This window comes from Bubalus kerabau, chromosome 8, assembly GCF_029407905.1.
Source record: "Bubalus kerabau isolate K-KA32 ecotype Philippines breed swamp buffalo chromosome 8, PCC_UOA_SB_1v2, whole genome shotgun sequence".
NCBI lineage: Eukaryota > Metazoa > Chordata > Mammalia > Artiodactyla > Bovidae > Bubalus > Bubalus kerabau.
The window spans coordinates 106,514,656-106,532,495 of NC_073631.1; the positions used below are offsets into that span (position 1 = coordinate 106,514,656).

Here is a 17,840-nt window from a genome sequence, read left to right on the forward strand (position 1 = left end):
CCTTGGAAGAAAAGCCATGACAAACCTAGACAGTGTATTAGAAAGCAGAGATACCACTTTGCCGACATAGGTCTGTATAGTCAGAGCTATGGTTTTTCCTGTAGTCATGTACAGATGTGAGAGTTGGACTACACAGAAGGCTGAATGCTGAAGAATTGATACTTTTGAATTGTGGTGCTGGAGAAGACTCTTGAAGGTCCCTTGGATAGCAAGGAGATCAAACCAGTCAATCCTAAAGGAATTCAACCCTGAATATTCATTGGAAGGACTGATGCTGAAGCTCCAATATTTTGGCCACCTGATGTGAAGAGCTGACTCACTGGAAAAGACTCTGACATTGGGAAAGGCTGAAAGCAAAAGGAGAAGGGGGTGGCAGAGGATGAAATGGTTGGATAGTATCAGCGACTCAATGGACATGAGTTTGAGCAAACTTCGGGAGGCAGTGGACAGAGGAGCCTGGTATGCTGCAGTCCATACGGTTGCAAAGAGTCAGACATGACTTAGTGACTGAACACCAACAAGAGGAACTAAGATCCCACATGCTCAAGAACAAAAGAAGCCCTGCACTGCAAAGAAGACCCAGAGCAGCCAAAAAAAACATGTTCACATTTATACTGGTGGGGGTGGGGGAATCCCCATTATAATCTATGGCCTCTTCCCCTTATTCATGATTAACTACTGTTGTCTCCTAGCCTCTGCGTTCTCCCAAACGTTTTCCTGCCATTTCAATTGATTAACTTCACTAATATTCTTAACGTCACTGAATTATTCCTTTGTTAAATCCAAGCCCCTGAAGCCTCAATCAAAATTCTCCACTGTCTGGCCTCTCTCACCTAACTCTTCCTTTCCAACCCAGGCGTCCAACTACCTGCAGATCTCATGTCGTTTCCCCCACCTCCACCATATTCCCTTATTTATTCCAGTCTCTGTGCCTCTCAGGCTGCTCCCCACCCCCATCTCACATTTCCTTTAAGACAGACCTCAACAGTCCTTCAATATATAGCTGCGCTCTATAAATCTTCCCTATTAACCCATCTTGCAAAATCTTTCATTGACTTTGAATCTCTTTTACTGGTTTTTCTCATCACGGGTTCCCTAGAGTCTCAATGAGTATCTGCTGAGTGATCAAACATTTGCAATATCAAAGTATCAGAATTACACTCCAGGCAATCTGCTTGTGTCTTTTAATCTCCTCAGAGAAACCATAAACTCCTCCAGATTGGAAATCTTGTGTCTTATCTCTCCCACCTTCAGTACATCCACCACAGGACAGACGGTAGGCACCCAATGAACGTGTGATGAGTTGAACCGAATTAAAATATATCTCTACCCCCAATTTTAAGATATTGTCTGAAACCTTTTGAACCAGGCAAAAAAGGCTGGATTATTCTGAAGGAAAAGATTACTGGCCATTTTTTATGTCCTAAGTTTTTATGCACACCTCCCCCCTACTTCTTTGGTCCTGGTAATAGTCTTAAGTATTTCAAATGAAATCTAGACAAGAGTATTTTGAACAGCTTGGAGCAGAAGCAAACAAACAAAAATTCACACATTTTAATCACTATCTCCTGCCTGAATGGCATGTCTTTTTGTTTTTCCTGGGTAGAGCTTAATATTTAGTCTTGTTTTCAGTCTGCTGGTCACACTGACAGTGGAAATATCCAAGCATCAACTTATTGCTTGCTCCAAAAAAAAAGAAAAATAACTGGTATCGATATAGAATCAAATGCAGTAGTCCCTCCCCTTTAATCATAGTCAACCTCAATCCAAAAACATTAAGTGAAAAATTCCAGAAACGAACAATTCTTAAGTTTTGAATTGCTTGCTATTCTGAGGAGCGTGATAAAATCTCATCAAGTTCCATTCTATCCCAGCCAGGACGGGAATCTTCCCTTCGCTCAGCATGTTCTGCCCGTGAGCCCCTAGTAGAATCTTCTGGTAGCCAACTCGACGATCAGACTGACTGTGGTATGGCAGTGCCTGTGTTCAAGTAGCCCTTATTTTACTTAATAACAGCCCCAAAGCGCAAAAGTAGTGATGCTGGGAATTCAGAGATACCAAAGAGAAGCCATAAAGAGCTTCTTTTAAGTGAAAAGGTGAAAGTTCTCCATTTAATAAGGAAAGAAAAAAGGTATGCTGAGGTTACTAAGATCTACGTTAAGAATGTTGTTTAGTCACTAAGTCATATCTAAGTCTTAGCAACCCCATGGACTGTATGTCGTCCAACAGACTCCTCTGTCCATTTTCCCAACCCAAGGATTGACCCCAATTCTCCTGCAATTCTCCTGTATCTTCTGCACTGGCAGGTGGATTCTTTACCACTGAGTCACCAGGGAAGCCTCTGGGTCAGGAAGATCCCCTGGAGAAGGTAATGACAATTCACTCTAGTATTCTTCCCTGAAAAACCCTATGGACAGAGGAGTCTGGTGGGCTATAGTCCATGGGGTTGCAAAGAGTTGGACACGACTGAGGACTAAGCACTGAGGATTGCTGTGCTCGATTTTTAGTAAACATGAATGAAGCCAGTATTCTTCACTAAATGTAATCAAGTTAACAAAATGATAAAAGCCTGAGCATCTTGACTCTGCTGCAGTTCACCCTAAATTCAGGCCAAGACCCAGGAAGAAGTGGCCTCTGGCATGCTGGTCTGGCACCCCCAAGTGTAGAGGGACACTGGTGGCAGGGAGCTGGCCACAGCGCTGAATATCCCTCAGATGGGCAGGTAAGCCTACATGATGCCACCCAGACTGCACGTTGAGAGAAGGGCACTTTTAAGAGAACGCCTGCCATGCCAGCCCTGCCCAACCACCTCCTCACGCCCTCCCCTGGGGTCTGCAAGCCCAGGCTCCCTTCTGCAGCGGCCACGGCACCAGGCTCAGAGCCTCCTTCTTTGCCTGGCTCCGAGGCTGAGGGTCCGACAGCTGACCACAGAGGCTTAAGAAGCAGGTGAGTGGAGAGGAACCTGGTGAGCAATACAGATCCACCCCTCCAGAAACCCAGGGGACATGGACGTGAGGCTCTTCCCTGGATGCTCAAGAAGGGATGGGGGGATGGAACAGGTGGAATGACTTGCAAACCTGTTTGAGTCAGGACTGAGATAAGGGAGGTGGGGGACCATGGGGATGCCTGTCTCCTGGCCACAGATCATCCAGGGGGAGGGGGCATGAGGTCATGGATGGAGACTCAAGGGTGAGGGCCAGGCTGGGTCAGGAGACCCTGGGGTGAGGGCACCTGTGCAGATCTGGCCAGGTGGAGGGGTGGGCAGATGGGCAGATAAGGTGGGGACACGCCAGGACAGTCTCAGAATGGGTTGATGGGCTGGCTGTGCCCATGTGGCTCGGACACACTCACCTCCTCCGTGCCCGGGACGGAGGGGTGAGCAGAAAGCGTGTGCACCCTTCAGGGCTGGGCCCACAGGGCCTGGGCACAATGAGGTCGAGGGATTCAGGTTTCACTGCCCACGTGTCAACCTCCTAAATGTGTTGTCAGCCCCCATCTTCTCGTGGGGGTTTTAGTTTCATTTCTTGCCAACCTCCACGAGTCTTGGACCGTTCAAACATTCCCTCAAGTGCAGCCCACTGTCATCTCCCAGAACAGACTCACTTGTTCCTGTTCCTATCCAAGCCCTGAGCACCCACCACGTGCCGGACTCAGAGCAAGCACCCAAGTCATGTCCTGGCTCCATTGTCCACCAGCCCCACACGGCTGGTGCCCAGACCCACCCAGTTTACGGGTCAGGAACAAGGTAACCAGCCCAGCCACACACTTTAGTGAATAGAGCAACGAGGCCTCTCTGACCCGAGCCAGAGCTCTCATCTGGGTCCCTCCTGAGCAGCGGCTCTCAACCCTGGCTGCGTGCTGAGAGCCCCAGGAGAGCCCTGACAATCACCCGTGCAGGATACCTCCCCCAGAGACGTCCGTTCAGCTTGTGGGGACTTGGACCTAAATCAGGTGTTTTTTGTTTTTTTTTAAAGCTCCGTCCATCCGCTCGTGACTTTGACATGGAGGCAAGGGTGGGAAGCTGTATACTACAGACTTCAGGATGGTGAGGGCCTTGCCCCTGCTCTCCTGGCTGTGTTCCCGTCCCCAGCGCTGTGCCTAGCTTATGACAGAAGTGAAATAAATCTTTGTTGAGTGAAGGAATGGAAGTTTCACATTTTCCCACCAAGGGTGTTACAATCCTTCATCTTCCTGACCCCAAACCTGGAGTTCTCCCATCACCAGAGCAGGCGGCCTGGTCCCAGGCTACAGACCCTCCCCCTGGACTCCTCCTCCTACAGGGACATAGGGCCACCTTCTCAGAGCATCACTTTCATCCCATTACCTTCTGTTGCTCAAATGCGTTGGTGCTTACTCCACGTTTACAGACGCAACTGCAACCCCTTAGTCTGGTAGCTAAGACCCCAGCATCCCGGGGCCAGCTTATCCTTGTGGTCAGCTCTTCCACCCCCCACGGATCCTCTGTTCTGGTCAGGTGGGCAGTCCTCCTGGTCTGCTGTGAGTCTTTTGGGGCATTTCGCTGGAGCGACTTCATCATGTGTGTCCCTCTCTCTCCTTCACCTGCATCTGGATTCTATCCGTCCATGAAGACCTGACTCCCCTGCCATGCCTTTGCTCTTAGCCCCAGCCCCACCCTGCCAGGAATCCCTCCCAACTCTGAACGTCCACGCCAAGAATCTTACTTGGCTCTGTTTTCACGTGACTTCTAATCATTGTTTCCAAGTGCAAATGTCCTAATTTCCTGACTAAATCATGACCACCGAGAGCAGCAATTTTATCTTCCCGGCAGCGACCAACAGGGCACATGCTTTGTGAATGCCAGTGGGCATTCAGCATCTCTTATCTCAGGGCACATGGCCTTACCTGTAATATCTGGACTGTAGGTAGGTGGAGCACACAGCCTTGGACACGTGACTGGCTGAACCGAAGTCGATGACCTTCACCCTGTACGGCTGTCTGGATGGATCTACCAACATGATGTTCTCCGGTTTGAGGTCGGCATGGATAAGACCTAGACTTTTCAGTTTCATCAGGGCGGTGGCCACCTGCTGGAGGACCGGGCGAATGTACTTGAGGGGCAAGGGGCTGAACTTGTTCTGCTTCAGAAAGTCATAGAGGTTCTGCTCCAGCATCTCGAACACCAAGCACGTGTGGTTCTTGTGCTGGAAGCACTCGTAGGCGCGGACGAAGTTGTAGTCGTCGGCGCTCTCCGTGCTCAGGCGGGCCAGGATGCTCACCTCGATCTGACCTTGGCGGGCATACGACGGGTGGTTCTTCAGGATCTTGATGGCCACAATCTCATTGGTGCCCCGTTTCCAGCACTTGACCACTTGCCCGAACGTCCCTCGGCCCAGGAACTCTAAGACCTCGTAGGTGTTGGTCATGGAGCACAGCACCTCATGCTGGACCAGCTGGTAATCCCCCTCGCTGTTGGAGCCGCTGTTTTTGGAGGTGGCAGTCGAGGTGGTGGCAGTGGCTACAGTGGCCCCGCTCGCATTGTTCTGAATCATGGGTGGATGCTCTTCGATGATCTGCACGCTGCTCGTGTTCTCGATCTCCTCACTCTTCCGCTTGAGTCCGCATTTTTGGTAGGTGTCAAGAAGGCTCACAGTGCTGCGACGCATGAGGTTGTGCGGCCCGCCGAGGACGGGCCCCGAGACGGAAGTGCTGCTGGCTGAGGTCACGACGATGTGCCCGGTGCTTCCTGGGAAGATGATGGTCTGCTCGTACGGGAGGCTGGGGTTGGGGATGGGCAGGGAGGCGCTGACGGTCGCGGCGGCTGGCTGGGACGGTGGCGCGTTCTTGCTCGGGCCGTACACTTTGCTGTGGGAGCCGTACCCGGTCATGTCCCAGTTGGAACTCGGCTCTACTTTCAGTTTCTTCACGCTACAGAAGGCACTTGATTGAAGGGTGTGAGGGGAGAAAACTTGCACATGCGAGGCCATACCTGCGGGGGAGGAAGAGAGATGTTAGTCGCCCTCGAGTGAATGAAGGTGACACGGCCCCTTGGCTTCTGACCGGCGGCGTGGGTCCTCGAGAATACTGTCTTCCCACTTCAAAACAGGGGCGAAGGGGCTTCCCTGGTGGTCTGGGGGTGAAGAATCTGTCTTGCGACGCAGGGGGATGCCGGTTGATCCCTGGTCGGAGAAGATCCCACATGCCACGGAGCAACTAACCCTGTGAGTCACAACCACTGAAGCTTGCACGTCCTAGAGCCTGTGCTCCACAACCAGAGACGCCACCGCCTCGAGAAGCCCGAGCACCGCAGCTAGAGAGGAGCCCCCGCTTGTCGCAACTTCAGAAAGCCCTCATGCAGCGACGAAGACCCAACGCAGCCAAAAAATAAATAAATTTAAAAAAAAAAGGTTGGAAAATCGAATCTATTCCACCCAGAAGCACAATCTGGCCACTAAGCCTGTGGGCCCGGGGAGTTCCGATAGAAGACTCATAGGGTGGGAATACAGCTAAGTCTCAGAGATGGAATTAGAATACCAGAACTTAGTTCATTATGTTGGGGTTTTTTCCTAATAAATATTGTCTGCGATAGAAACAAATTCTTCCTCAGTTCTCATCGGGTGGCAACCCAGTTAAACCTGAAGGCTGCCTCAGGTGGCCCGCTTACCTACTGTATACTTCGCCGTCTCACACGGTTGGGTACTCCCTACCCATACACAGGCCCTGCAAGTGTCAGGCTTGCTCATTTGAGGACAAAGCTTCCCACACAGGTCCAATCACGGAGCCACTTATGATCTGCTAGCTTCCGGATGAACCATAATTACCCCCTGGTGTCTTACTCACCTTAAATCATTCTGTAGGGCTGAATCGACCAGCAGTTGGTCTGACATTTTCACTGAGATAGTCTGAATCATTTTATCAACTTTTTTTTGGGGGGGGGTGGGGGGGAAAGGCTAGGGGTAATGGGTAGCATAATTCATGGGCTCTATTCACTCACTTTTCCTGCTAAAGTCATGTATCAATCAATTTATCTAGAAAGTACTATTATTTCATATCAAAACCACACCCACAATTTAAGGAACCTCAGTAATCTAGAAAACCATAACTATGGAATAGCTGTGCAATTTATAACTATGGTGATGCTGGACACAAAAATTCATAGACAATGAATTACGGAAAAAGTAACAAGGCGATGAGGAAGGGTAAGTCCTTACAGGTAAAAGCAGAAATAAACACTGCCCATCTTCTAAAGTGTAGTTAAGAAACATTTCCTATAAAAGCACACAGGAAGTGGGGCTTCTCTCAAGCACCATCGGTGTTTAGTGATCCTCGTGCATGTCTTTCTGACCCCCTAGCATTGCCTGTGGGTTATTTAACATTTTCCCTTTGACCTCATCTACCTTTTCTCTCAGCAACAACCCACTTTCCACACTGTCCAGAAGCCTGAGACAGCTGCCTTGCTTTCCACCTCTATTCTCTTCATTTCAAAACATCCCTGAATTTATCTCCATCCTCCATCCTCTCTTCCAGCTCTCCGGTCTCAAGAGAAGAAGGGTCTTCCTGTTCTGACACTAAAAGTTCCCCCGATTCTCAGCCTCTCCCATTTCCTTTTGAACTCCCTCCATGACCTATTCTCTTTCAGTTTTCAATTTCTCTATGTTAACTGGATCCAAGTTCTTAGCAGGTACTTAATATAGTTTTGCCAAACGAATCAATGACAGTCTTTTTCTTCTGCCTTCACATTGTGCACATGGACACTCTCCGCTTGGAAGGGGAGTACCAGCTGAATCCTTCCCTTTTGATCCTTCCCTTCTTCTCACCTGTAATCAGTGGTTGATGCTCCCTTGTCTTCAAGGCTCACTCTTTAATCCCTCTCCACACATGCACACATACACACTGGACAGGAATGCCCTCTTAAAGGTAAACAACTTCCTAATTGCCCAGTAAATGGCCTTTTTTCAGCCTCTATTCTCTTTGCCCTCTCAGCAACTGACCGATCTGATGCTGCCAACCACGACTTCCTTCTTGATGCTCTTATCTGTGTGCCCTGTGAATCTGTAAACTCCCCATCCCGCATCTGACTGCACACTGTGCTGGCTGCTTCCTCTTCCTCCTTTAAAATTCGGGCACAGCCAATGTTTGGACTTTGCTCTCTCTGGAGTTAAGCTCTCGTGACCCCCACATGTTCATCACAGGCCAACTGCTCTGCTGTGCCTTCCAGGAAGGTTATTTCTGCCTCCTGCTACAATATCATAGATGATCTTCCAAAGATGAACTCCCTATCTTTTCCTAAAAATCTAGCCATTTCACCTCCGTGATCATGTCCCCATGTCTGTTTATAAAATATTCTTCCAGTCACTTGGTTCCAAAACTGTGGATTTGCCTTTGATGATTCTTCTTTGCCTCCATGGACAAGAAGGTGCGGACTCTTATTTCTCCATCCTCCAAAATGTCTCTTGTAACCACCTCTTTGTTTCTGTTCTTGCTGCCACTTCCACAGTGAAAACATTTATCACTCTCCAGTAGAGAAAAGCAAGCACAGACATCTGGCCTACCCGAGCGCTCTTTCTTCCCCCAATCTGCCCATATTCAGCCACCAGATTATCTTCCTAGAACATTTCTAAGCATGTCACTCCTCTGTCCCAAAACTTTCAATGATTCCTTAATGTCTAGAAAATAAATTTAAGGACTCTTAACACCTTCACATTTTGATCTGAACTGCTTTGCTGGCTTCACCTCCAACTATTAATCTTCCTGAACCCAGTTTTAATTAAACTGTTCTACTCACTGTTTCTAGACTGTCTCTTTTGTTTCCTACCACCATGCTCTTATGCAGTGCCCCTACCCCCATCTGGCATGCCTTCATCACTTCTCTCAAGTTATTCAAAGATAAAACAATTCGTATGCCTCTTCTCCCCGGGCACTGGCAATGCACAGTGATATTCCCAATTTTCCGTTTCTAAGCCACTTACCACCTGCACTGCCCATTTGCTTACAAATTCATTTCTAACTTGCAGAATATCTTGTCTTGAGTTGAATGACTTAGCTTTTGTGCTATGTAACTTTTCCCATGTTTAAGTCGTGTTTCCATAACCAGGCTACATTCAGAGGGCACGCGGTACAGTTTACACCCCATACTTCTTTTTTCTCCCAGCATTAAGCCACGATTGTTATATATAGGAAGCACTCAGTTGATGGAATGAAGCACTCTATCTGACCAGGCCTCCAGGAGAGCTTTGTTCTCTAGCAATAGAGTAATCAATCACCAGTCACAAGTACCTATGGAACCTGGCCTCTCTCCGGAGAATAAAGAAAAACCTGCTTATACTTTTCCACACAAACCAGTGCAGAGCCTAGGCAGCTCCTGTTCTGGGGTCAGCAGCCACGTTCTATCTACACTTCATCCTCAATGTGCTCTGACTTCCCAGGGTCAACCTCAGCCCAACACCCAACAGCTGCTCTGAACCCCACCTTGACCCTGACCTCACAGATCTGACGGAGGCTTCCTGAACTCCAGTATCTACTTGTGTGACATGACTACACTTCTGTAGACAGTCTTCTGCCTGACAAGACTATTCTGGCTTGCTCATTCAGAATTCACACTTAGCCTGTTTCTTCCTACTCTACTTTTTGTTCAAGTCAATTTCCCCTCAATTCTACAATAGCACAGAAAATGACTATTCTATATACACCAGTATTAAATAACCATACTGTTCTAGATCAAACCAGTCAATCCTAAAGGAAATTAACCCTGAATATTCATTGGAAGGATTCATGTTGAAGCCGAAGCTCCAATACTTTGGCCATCTGATGCGAAGAACCAACTCACTGGAAAAGACCCTGATGCTGGGAAAGATTGAAGGCAGGAGGAGAAGGGGACGACAGAGGATGAGATGTTGGATGGCATCACTGACTCAATGGACATGAGTTTGAGCAAACTCTGGGAGATGGTGAAGGACAGGGAAACCTGGCATGCTGCAGTCCATGGGGTCTCAAAGAGTCAGACATGACTGAGCGAATGAACAACTGTTCCAAATATTTTATACAATATATAAACAACCAATCCTTTGGCTTTTGGTAACTTTATCCCTGAAAAGGCAAAGCAGTAAGCATTTCCTATATTCTCTGGTATGAAGCTTGCCCCTAACTTCTTCATCCTTGGTATTTCGAAGCAGGAGGACTAAGGCCAAGGAATTGCGGGGGTAGGGGGGCGGGCTGTGCAGTGAAGAGGTCAGAGGTGGCAGAAGAAACTTGCTGAAGTTACATAAAGGAGATGCAATTCTCTTCTCTGCTTTCACTGTTTCAAAAAATCTTGGTGGAAAGGCCAGGGTATAGAAGTGGAATTTTACAAAGGGGAAGAGAATGGCTTATGACTTGTTTGCTACTGGGATGACAGCCAAGGGTCATAAAATTGTGGAAATTGTCATTCACTATCTCTGGTGACAGAGTCCCAGGATCAGAGAGGAGATCTGCATGGCTAGAGACGCCCTTTGCCACACCAGCCTGGCCTGGTATGACTACTGCTGCCCCTTCACAAGATCAGCAGCCACTGTTCTAAGAACCAGTCACAGGTCCTGATACAGTCTTATTTCCCAACCCCCTAGCTTTGCGAGATGTAACTGACATACGGAATTGTGGAAGTTTAACGTGTACAACATGATGATTTGGTATGCGTTGATATTACAAAATGATAATCATAAGGTTAGTTACCACCTCCATCAACTCACACCTTACCTTCTGTGTGTGTGTGGTGAGAACATTTAAGATTTACTCTCTTAGCAACTTTCAAGGATACAATACAGCTTGTTAACTACAGTCATCAGATTGTACATTACATCCCCAAGCTTACTTATCTTGGAGCTGGAGGTTTGCCAATACAGTCTTATTACCCTTATTCTTTAGCAGAGGTCATTTTGCTCTGTGAAGCAAACTGCTCAAAGAAAATATAGTGAAAGAAAGTCTCCAATAATAACAACAACAATAATTTATTTTTAAAATCTCCAACCTATTAGGGATAAAAACTGCTGGTAGCTGTGTAACTTACTCTTAATCCTACTGGAATAAACAAACTTATCCAAACACTTCTTTTTGAGAGTATTTTTCTGGAACAAAACCTCCTGATTAATGGAGTCCCCGGGAAGCCCAATCCACACCTTTTGCATTCAATTTATTCAAACCCCCAAGGCTGGGGACGAGGAAGGCAACAATGTTTATGTTCCCCACTCTGGGAAGAGCTATTTCCTCTCATCTCTTTCCTTTTTTCTTTTTCTTTTTGGCTGCACTGGGTCTTTTTTGCTTTGCATGGGCTTTCTCTGGTTGTGGTGAGGAGGGTCTACTCTCTACTCATGGTGCTCAGGCTTCTCACTGAGGGGGCTTCTCTTGAGGAGCACAGGCTCTAGGGCGCGCGGGCTTCAGGAGTTGTAGTGAATGGGCTTAGCTGCTCTGAGAAATGCAACAAAGTTGTGGGATCTTCCCAGACCAGGGATTGAACCCGTGTCCCCCTGGTTGGCAAGAGGATTCTTATCCACTGCGCCACCAGGGAAGTCCTGTTTCCTTTCCTTTCTCTCTGTGTTGAACTCTTGTGCTGTACTCTGCAAGGCCTGCCACCTTCCTTACTGGTCGATTTTCTTTCCAGAAAAGGCAGGGGGGTTAATGGACATTTTCGGTTTGATATTACGGCACAATCGCAATTGCTTTTTAAGTAACCTCTGTCCTTCCTATTTGGCTCTTGAAAAAGAAAGAATTTTTCTCCTCCTTCCGTGGGAGACTGGGGTGTGAGGGGGCGGTTCTGAGCCCATGAGGAGGGACCTGGGAAATCACTGTAGGATAAATCTGCAAAACTCAACACCTGCTCCCTAGAGGGGCCACGAGAGCCAGACCAATTCATGAAAGCCTGAGTAGCCTCCCAAGGTAACTCTTGACACGATGGTCGCACTGTCACGCAAATGAACGCACAGCCAGGCACCATAATTTAGAACTCTGGCTTCTAAAAGGCATAGCCCTGTTACCATCTGTCTCATAACGAGGTCAAAATCATCAACACTGACTATTAGATATTCATCAGGGCCTTGTGTGCTTTTTAATGTTACTGATACAAGTTTATGTGGATGTTATAAAAGTGACCAGTAAGAGGCATTTAAATTTATTAAAGTTTAAGTCAACTAATACAACTGTATGTAATATATTCTTCCTTGCACAGGGCAAATGAAATACAGCCCCAATAAAATGGGCATTAAGATACACCCTACAGTCAGCAGAATTAAAGCCCATGATTTGTAAGAAGGTATTTCTTCTTACCAACAAAGACAAAAGACCTCTCTCTCACACACCCCAAACAAATCCAGGCTCCTGATACTTAGGGTGCATTTCTGACAGCCTGTATGTTAAAGGTAAAGAAAAGCACTGGGCTCTCTTTTGGTCACTTTATTCACATCCTCAGTGTGCATTTAAAAAAAATCATGTTGAACTTCCCTTGTGGTCCAGTGGCTAAGACTCTGTTTCCAGTGCAGGGGGCCGAGGTTCGTTCTCTGGTTGGGGAACTAGATTTCACATGCTATAACTAAGACACAGCATAGTCAAATAAATAAATAAAATTTTTTTTAAAAGCATGCATATAAGTGTACACTTCAAAATACTATTTTTAAAAGTGTGTGCTCAGTCGCTCAGTCATGTCCGACTCTTTGCAACCCCATGGACTAGAAACCACCAGGTTCCTCTGTCCATGGAATTTTCCAGGCAAGGATACTGGAGTGTGTTGCCATTTCCTACTCTAGGGGATCTTCCTGATCAAGGGACTGAACCCATCTCTTGTGTTTGCTGAATTGGCAGGTTCTTTACACTGTGCCAGGGATCGAACCCAGGTTTCCCACATTGCAAGTGGATCTTTACCACGTAAGCCACCAGGGAAGTTGAGGCCATTTATGTCCATTGATGTGATCACACTTCATTTCAAACCCTATTACTTAGGAGTCTCATGATTCTCCAGAAGTTAAAATCTTGAGCACCTAGTAGGTACCAGGCTCCAGGCCAGATGTTTCACGAACAGAGTAAACACATGTCTGACTTTGGGACGATCTGGAATTACCCGTCGCAACAATTCAATTAATGAGGGCACCCACCCTACCTTCATTCTTACAAAGGTCCTAGTTTGAAAACTAGGAAGTCAAGTGATGGGTTTAGGCACCTATAATAAAGTGGAAAAAACAGACTCTGGCCCCAGAAGTTCAAACCTGGGTAATTCTATGTGCCTTTTTTGTCTTAATAGTTCAATGAGAAATTTATTTTTCTAGGGTTAAGAATAGTTTTTTTCCACCTTAAAAAAAAAGGTTAGTTTAAAATTTTTTCATGATCTTTCTGAGCTCTTAAGTCGCAAGCATTTTTAAAGGTCATTTATTAAAGGATTGGCTTATTTAGTTCATTTTTTCCCACTTATTTGCTTAGTTTCTTCATAATTTTATATTTCACAATTAGATGAACTGAAGAGTTGCTTCACATCTGAGTACATTTCCTTTTCATTTCACCACCCCAAAATTATCTACTGGAAGATCAGACTCTGGTGAAACTACAGGGATGAGTGAGGGTTCGATTATGATTAAAAAAAAAAATATTAAACTGAATTCAATTGCACTGGAATCTCTCAAAGCTCAAGGGAAGGAATTACAAGCCAAATAGTGGCACCATTTTTATCAGGACGTAAAGTTTAATTTTGGTGTTGCAGACCACCACCCAGAATCCAGTTACATTATTAAAGAGAATGGAATCACAAACATCTTAGTTTGGGAATTTCCTGGTGATCCAGTGGTTAAGAGTCCACACTTTCATTACAGGGGGCAAAGGTAGATCGTGCAAGTCACATGATGTAACAACAACAAAAACAAAAACTTAGGGAGAAAAAGAGAACACCTTAGTTTAAAAGGTGCCAGCTTCACCACTCTTATAGTCCTTCGGACACACACTTCTACCAAATAGCATTCGATAGAAGCTACAGACTTTTTCTTTTTTTTTTGGAATCCAGAACTCAAAGGATGAATTAATTCCCATACCTAGCTGACTGCTATCTCTCTCTTATGAATCACATTATGCACATAAGACATAATAAAATCACAGAATATTTCAAAAAATATAAAAAATATATGAATGTTAGAAAAATGCATCTGAATGGACATTTAGAAACACTTAGAAAAGAGTTAATCAGTATAATCCTTGATTACCATAATTTGATGCCTCTGGGGGTTGAAAGGTAACAGAAAAAACGTATTCATTGACATACATAACAATATTCATAAAATTTTAATGACAGTAATCCTGCTTGTCAAGTTTCTATTTCACAAGCACAAAGATAATTTCAGGTTAGCCCATTTCTAAATGATTCATTTCCAAAACTGCATACTAAATGTCCATGAAACTTGTACATAGTTTTCCATCAAAGTCTAATTATCTGTTAGTTGTATAATGTTAAATGTATAGTCTATCCCAACAGAACTCAGTTTAGAATCAACCACGCTCTACAGAATTCTTTATCAATAAGCACAATCACAATACTACTGATTCCATTAAGGGTTCTCTCTATAAAAAGGCTGGAATTGGGTACAAAAGGAAGCATGAGATATCTTAAGACATTGGCTCTGTGCTAAAGGAGCTAAAAATCTCATGGGGTTGCCAAGGTCAATGCAAAGTAAAAAGGACATCTGGCAATTCTGAGCAACATAAACAACTTGCCAAAATAAACGCAACAGGAGTTCAGAGGCGGGAATCACCACGGGATACAGTTAGGCAAGGGTTTACAGGGAGGTAAAGGAAGAGCTGAGCTGCAGTTAGATGTTATGTCTTTTGAAGGGCAGTGTTCCAGCTCCTGCTGACTGGGCATTGGGAGCCTACAGCCAGCACTATGGCCCCTGCCCTCAGGAAGCTGAGGCTTTGCTTGGAAACAACAGCAGCTTAGGAATTTTTAGTAGTAGTCATACATTAACAAATGCTCATTCCCAACATAACTACTAGTCTACACTGGTGCCCCAACAGTCTACTTATCCAGAATTGTCATCTTCTGATAACTTCAACCTTCTAGAAGTAATTTTTAAATACTGAAAAAGCTGGTGTGAAGCCCTACCACTAGATACTCATTTTACTATCATCTAACATGCAATTAACAAATTGGAGAGCAACTGTTGTGACTGGGTTTGCTCTGTGTCAGACTCTAGGTGTGCACACCTCACAAATGCAAGGTCAAGTGCATTTCCCATTTTATTTTTTATTTTTTTTTAGTTCTACCAGTTTATTGCTACCAACCCATCTCCCTCCACCCTCATACCTACATGCTCAGTCATGTGACCCCATGGACTGCAGCCTGCCAGGCTCCTCTATCCATGGACTTTTCCAGGCAAGAATACTGGAGTGGGTTGCCATTTCCTTCTCCTGCATTTCCCATTTTAAAGACAGGTAAGTTGAGTGTGAAAGTGTGTTAGTTGCTCAGTCATGTCTGACTCTTTGTGACCCTATGGTATGTGGCCCACCAGGCTCCCCTGTCCATGGGGATTCTTCAGGCAAGAATACTGGAGTGGGTTACCATTCCCTTCTCCAGGGGATCTTTCTGACCCAGGGATTGAACCCGGGCCTCCTGCATTGCAGGCAGATTCTTTGCCATTTGAGCCACCGCGGTAGTCCAAGTTGAGTTTAGGGAGATGATTTAGCTTGTCCAAGCTCACTCTACCACTACCAGCAGGGCTGGGATCTGAACTGAGGTCTGCCTGACTCACAAATCCGTGCTGCTAACCCTTTCTTCTTCTTCATGCTTTAGGGTCTTGGAGTCAAAGCACCAACTAAGGGGAGAGGTACCATAACAGCCAAGAAAAAATGAAACCTGATGTGTGAGAGGAGACTGATCTAAAGTAGGGGGTAGGCTGACTGCACACCACCTGGGAAATCAATGCACTCCACAACAGTGTTTCCAAGTCACTGGCATTTCTCTATCCTCTGGTTAGGATGACACTGGAGAAACACCATTCCAAACTATTCACATCAATTTACTTCCTGAAAGAGGTAAACTTCACTTCTCTGATGCATAGTGACATAGTGGACAGAACACTGGTCTTGGGTGAGCTGACCTGGGTTTTCCCAGCAGGGAGGACCTGGACTAAAGAACTGCCTGAAAGAACAGAAAGGAAGCAGCAGAAACCTAAGACTGTGCAGAGAAGGGAGGCAAGACACACTGATGGGCGGGATGAAAGGGCAGAGGTGAGGGGGTAATCAAATAGTAACGTCTGGGGGCCGACAGGAGTGGGGTTCCACGGATGGTGACACTGAAGACAGGAGGTGGTCTGAAAGCGTTGTTTCTCTTAGGGGATGGGATAATGAAATGTGTTTTCAAACAAGTTGAATGACAAACACGAGAGGAGATTCCAGTCGAAATATTCAGTGTTCAATACTTCATACTGAAACTCTGAGACAAGGAAGTGCTGAATTTACCAAAGTCACAGTGTCAGGAGCTGCTGGTCACTGACAATCAAGCATCTACTTCCCATTGGCTGAGTTGAATCTCAAATGAAGATAAACCATTTGGAAAGAGAATGGAAATCAATAAGATGGGTTCAGCCTGTACAGCATGAATCAGAGGGGGAAGAGGGCAAGGTGACCCTGAACCAGTCCATGCACAAGCCCAAAGGCAAAGGGGTGGAGCCCAAAACATGGCTCAACAAAGATGAACAGGTCAGAGTGACAAAAATATGGAAAGGGAAAAAGACTGAAATCAAAGGTTCATGTTCCATGACCGGAACTGGTGTTGCCAAAGATGAGAGCAGAGTCCAGTAGGGAGAGCTTGGTTTGGGAGAGATTTCACTGTGGGATTAGTAATGACAGGGCGGAGACATTCTATAGGTACCAGGAGAAAAACGAGAGAGGAGAATGGGTAAGGGGTCGCTGACCTGAGGGCTGTCCCCAACACCTCTATGAACATGGAATCCACGTGGGAAAAGCTGCTCACCAGAGAAACGGTGTAGAAAGTAGAGCAGATGGCAAATAAAGTAATCCTTGGGGGCAGAGACGTTGTCAAACACTATGAGTCACACAGAGACGTCAAGGATAAAACGATGGAAAAAAAAAAAATTAAGGGAACAGAATAAGGGCTACAGGGCCTGGCTGAGAATAAGCCACAACCCATTTTTTTTCCCCCACAGGGTCAGGAGGAGAGAAAGAAGGGGTGCTCCCCTGGGAAAAGAACCAAATGTACCATGTTATGCTCCTTGTTTTCCCAAGAAATAGGATTCTCTTAGACTTTCAAAATCCTTTACGTCATCTTCTTTGAATCTGCAAATTCTACCATAAGCTGTGTTTCTTCAGTTGAGAAAGTATCCTCTTCCTACCATTTGCAAATTCTCCACATACCTATCTACCTACTGGCTCATTATTCATCCAAATCAGCCCTTCTCCATGTTCCGACTGACTTTCTGAAAGTCGCCAACTTCACCTCTGGAAGCTTCATGCCTCCCAAATTCCCCTTTCTATGTCTCTGCCTCATTGCCTGGGACTAAGCCATAAGTCACTGTGGATGCACCAGAATTTCACTGCCGTGGGTAAGTACACGCAGCCTACAGATTGATTAGCTAGAGGCCATGTTACCAAGAGTTCATAAGCGATCTGAAAATTGCCAATCCAAGAGAATTCTGGTGAAGGAAATAAAGATATGATAAAACATGCATGCCTGTTTTAGGAAATTGGAGAATCAATGAGAGGAAAACAAATTTTATATACACACACACACACACATACACACACACATATATATACACACACTCAAAACTCAAAAACTCTGTTTCCAAGGGAACTCCCTGGAGATCCAGTGGTCAGGACTCGGCATTCTCATTGCCGAGGGCCCAGGTTCAACAATCTGTAAC

The 17,840-nt window shown here is 45.8% G+C and overlaps 1 protein-coding gene across 2 annotated transcripts in view; it reads right to left on the reverse strand.

Annotated features, from left to right (window-relative positions):
- Positions 1-17,840, reverse strand: part of HIPK2 (homeodomain interacting protein kinase 2) — a 192,044-nt gene that overhangs the window by 123,437 nt on the left and 50,767 nt on the right. For both annotated transcript variants that reach the window (XM_055591074.1, XM_055591075.1), the window contains exon 2: positions 4,864-5,947. In XM_055591074.1, coding sequence (XP_055447049.1) covers positions 4,864-5,947 — 1,084 coding nt within the window. The remainder of the gene's footprint in view (positions 1-4,863; positions 5,948-17,840) is intronic.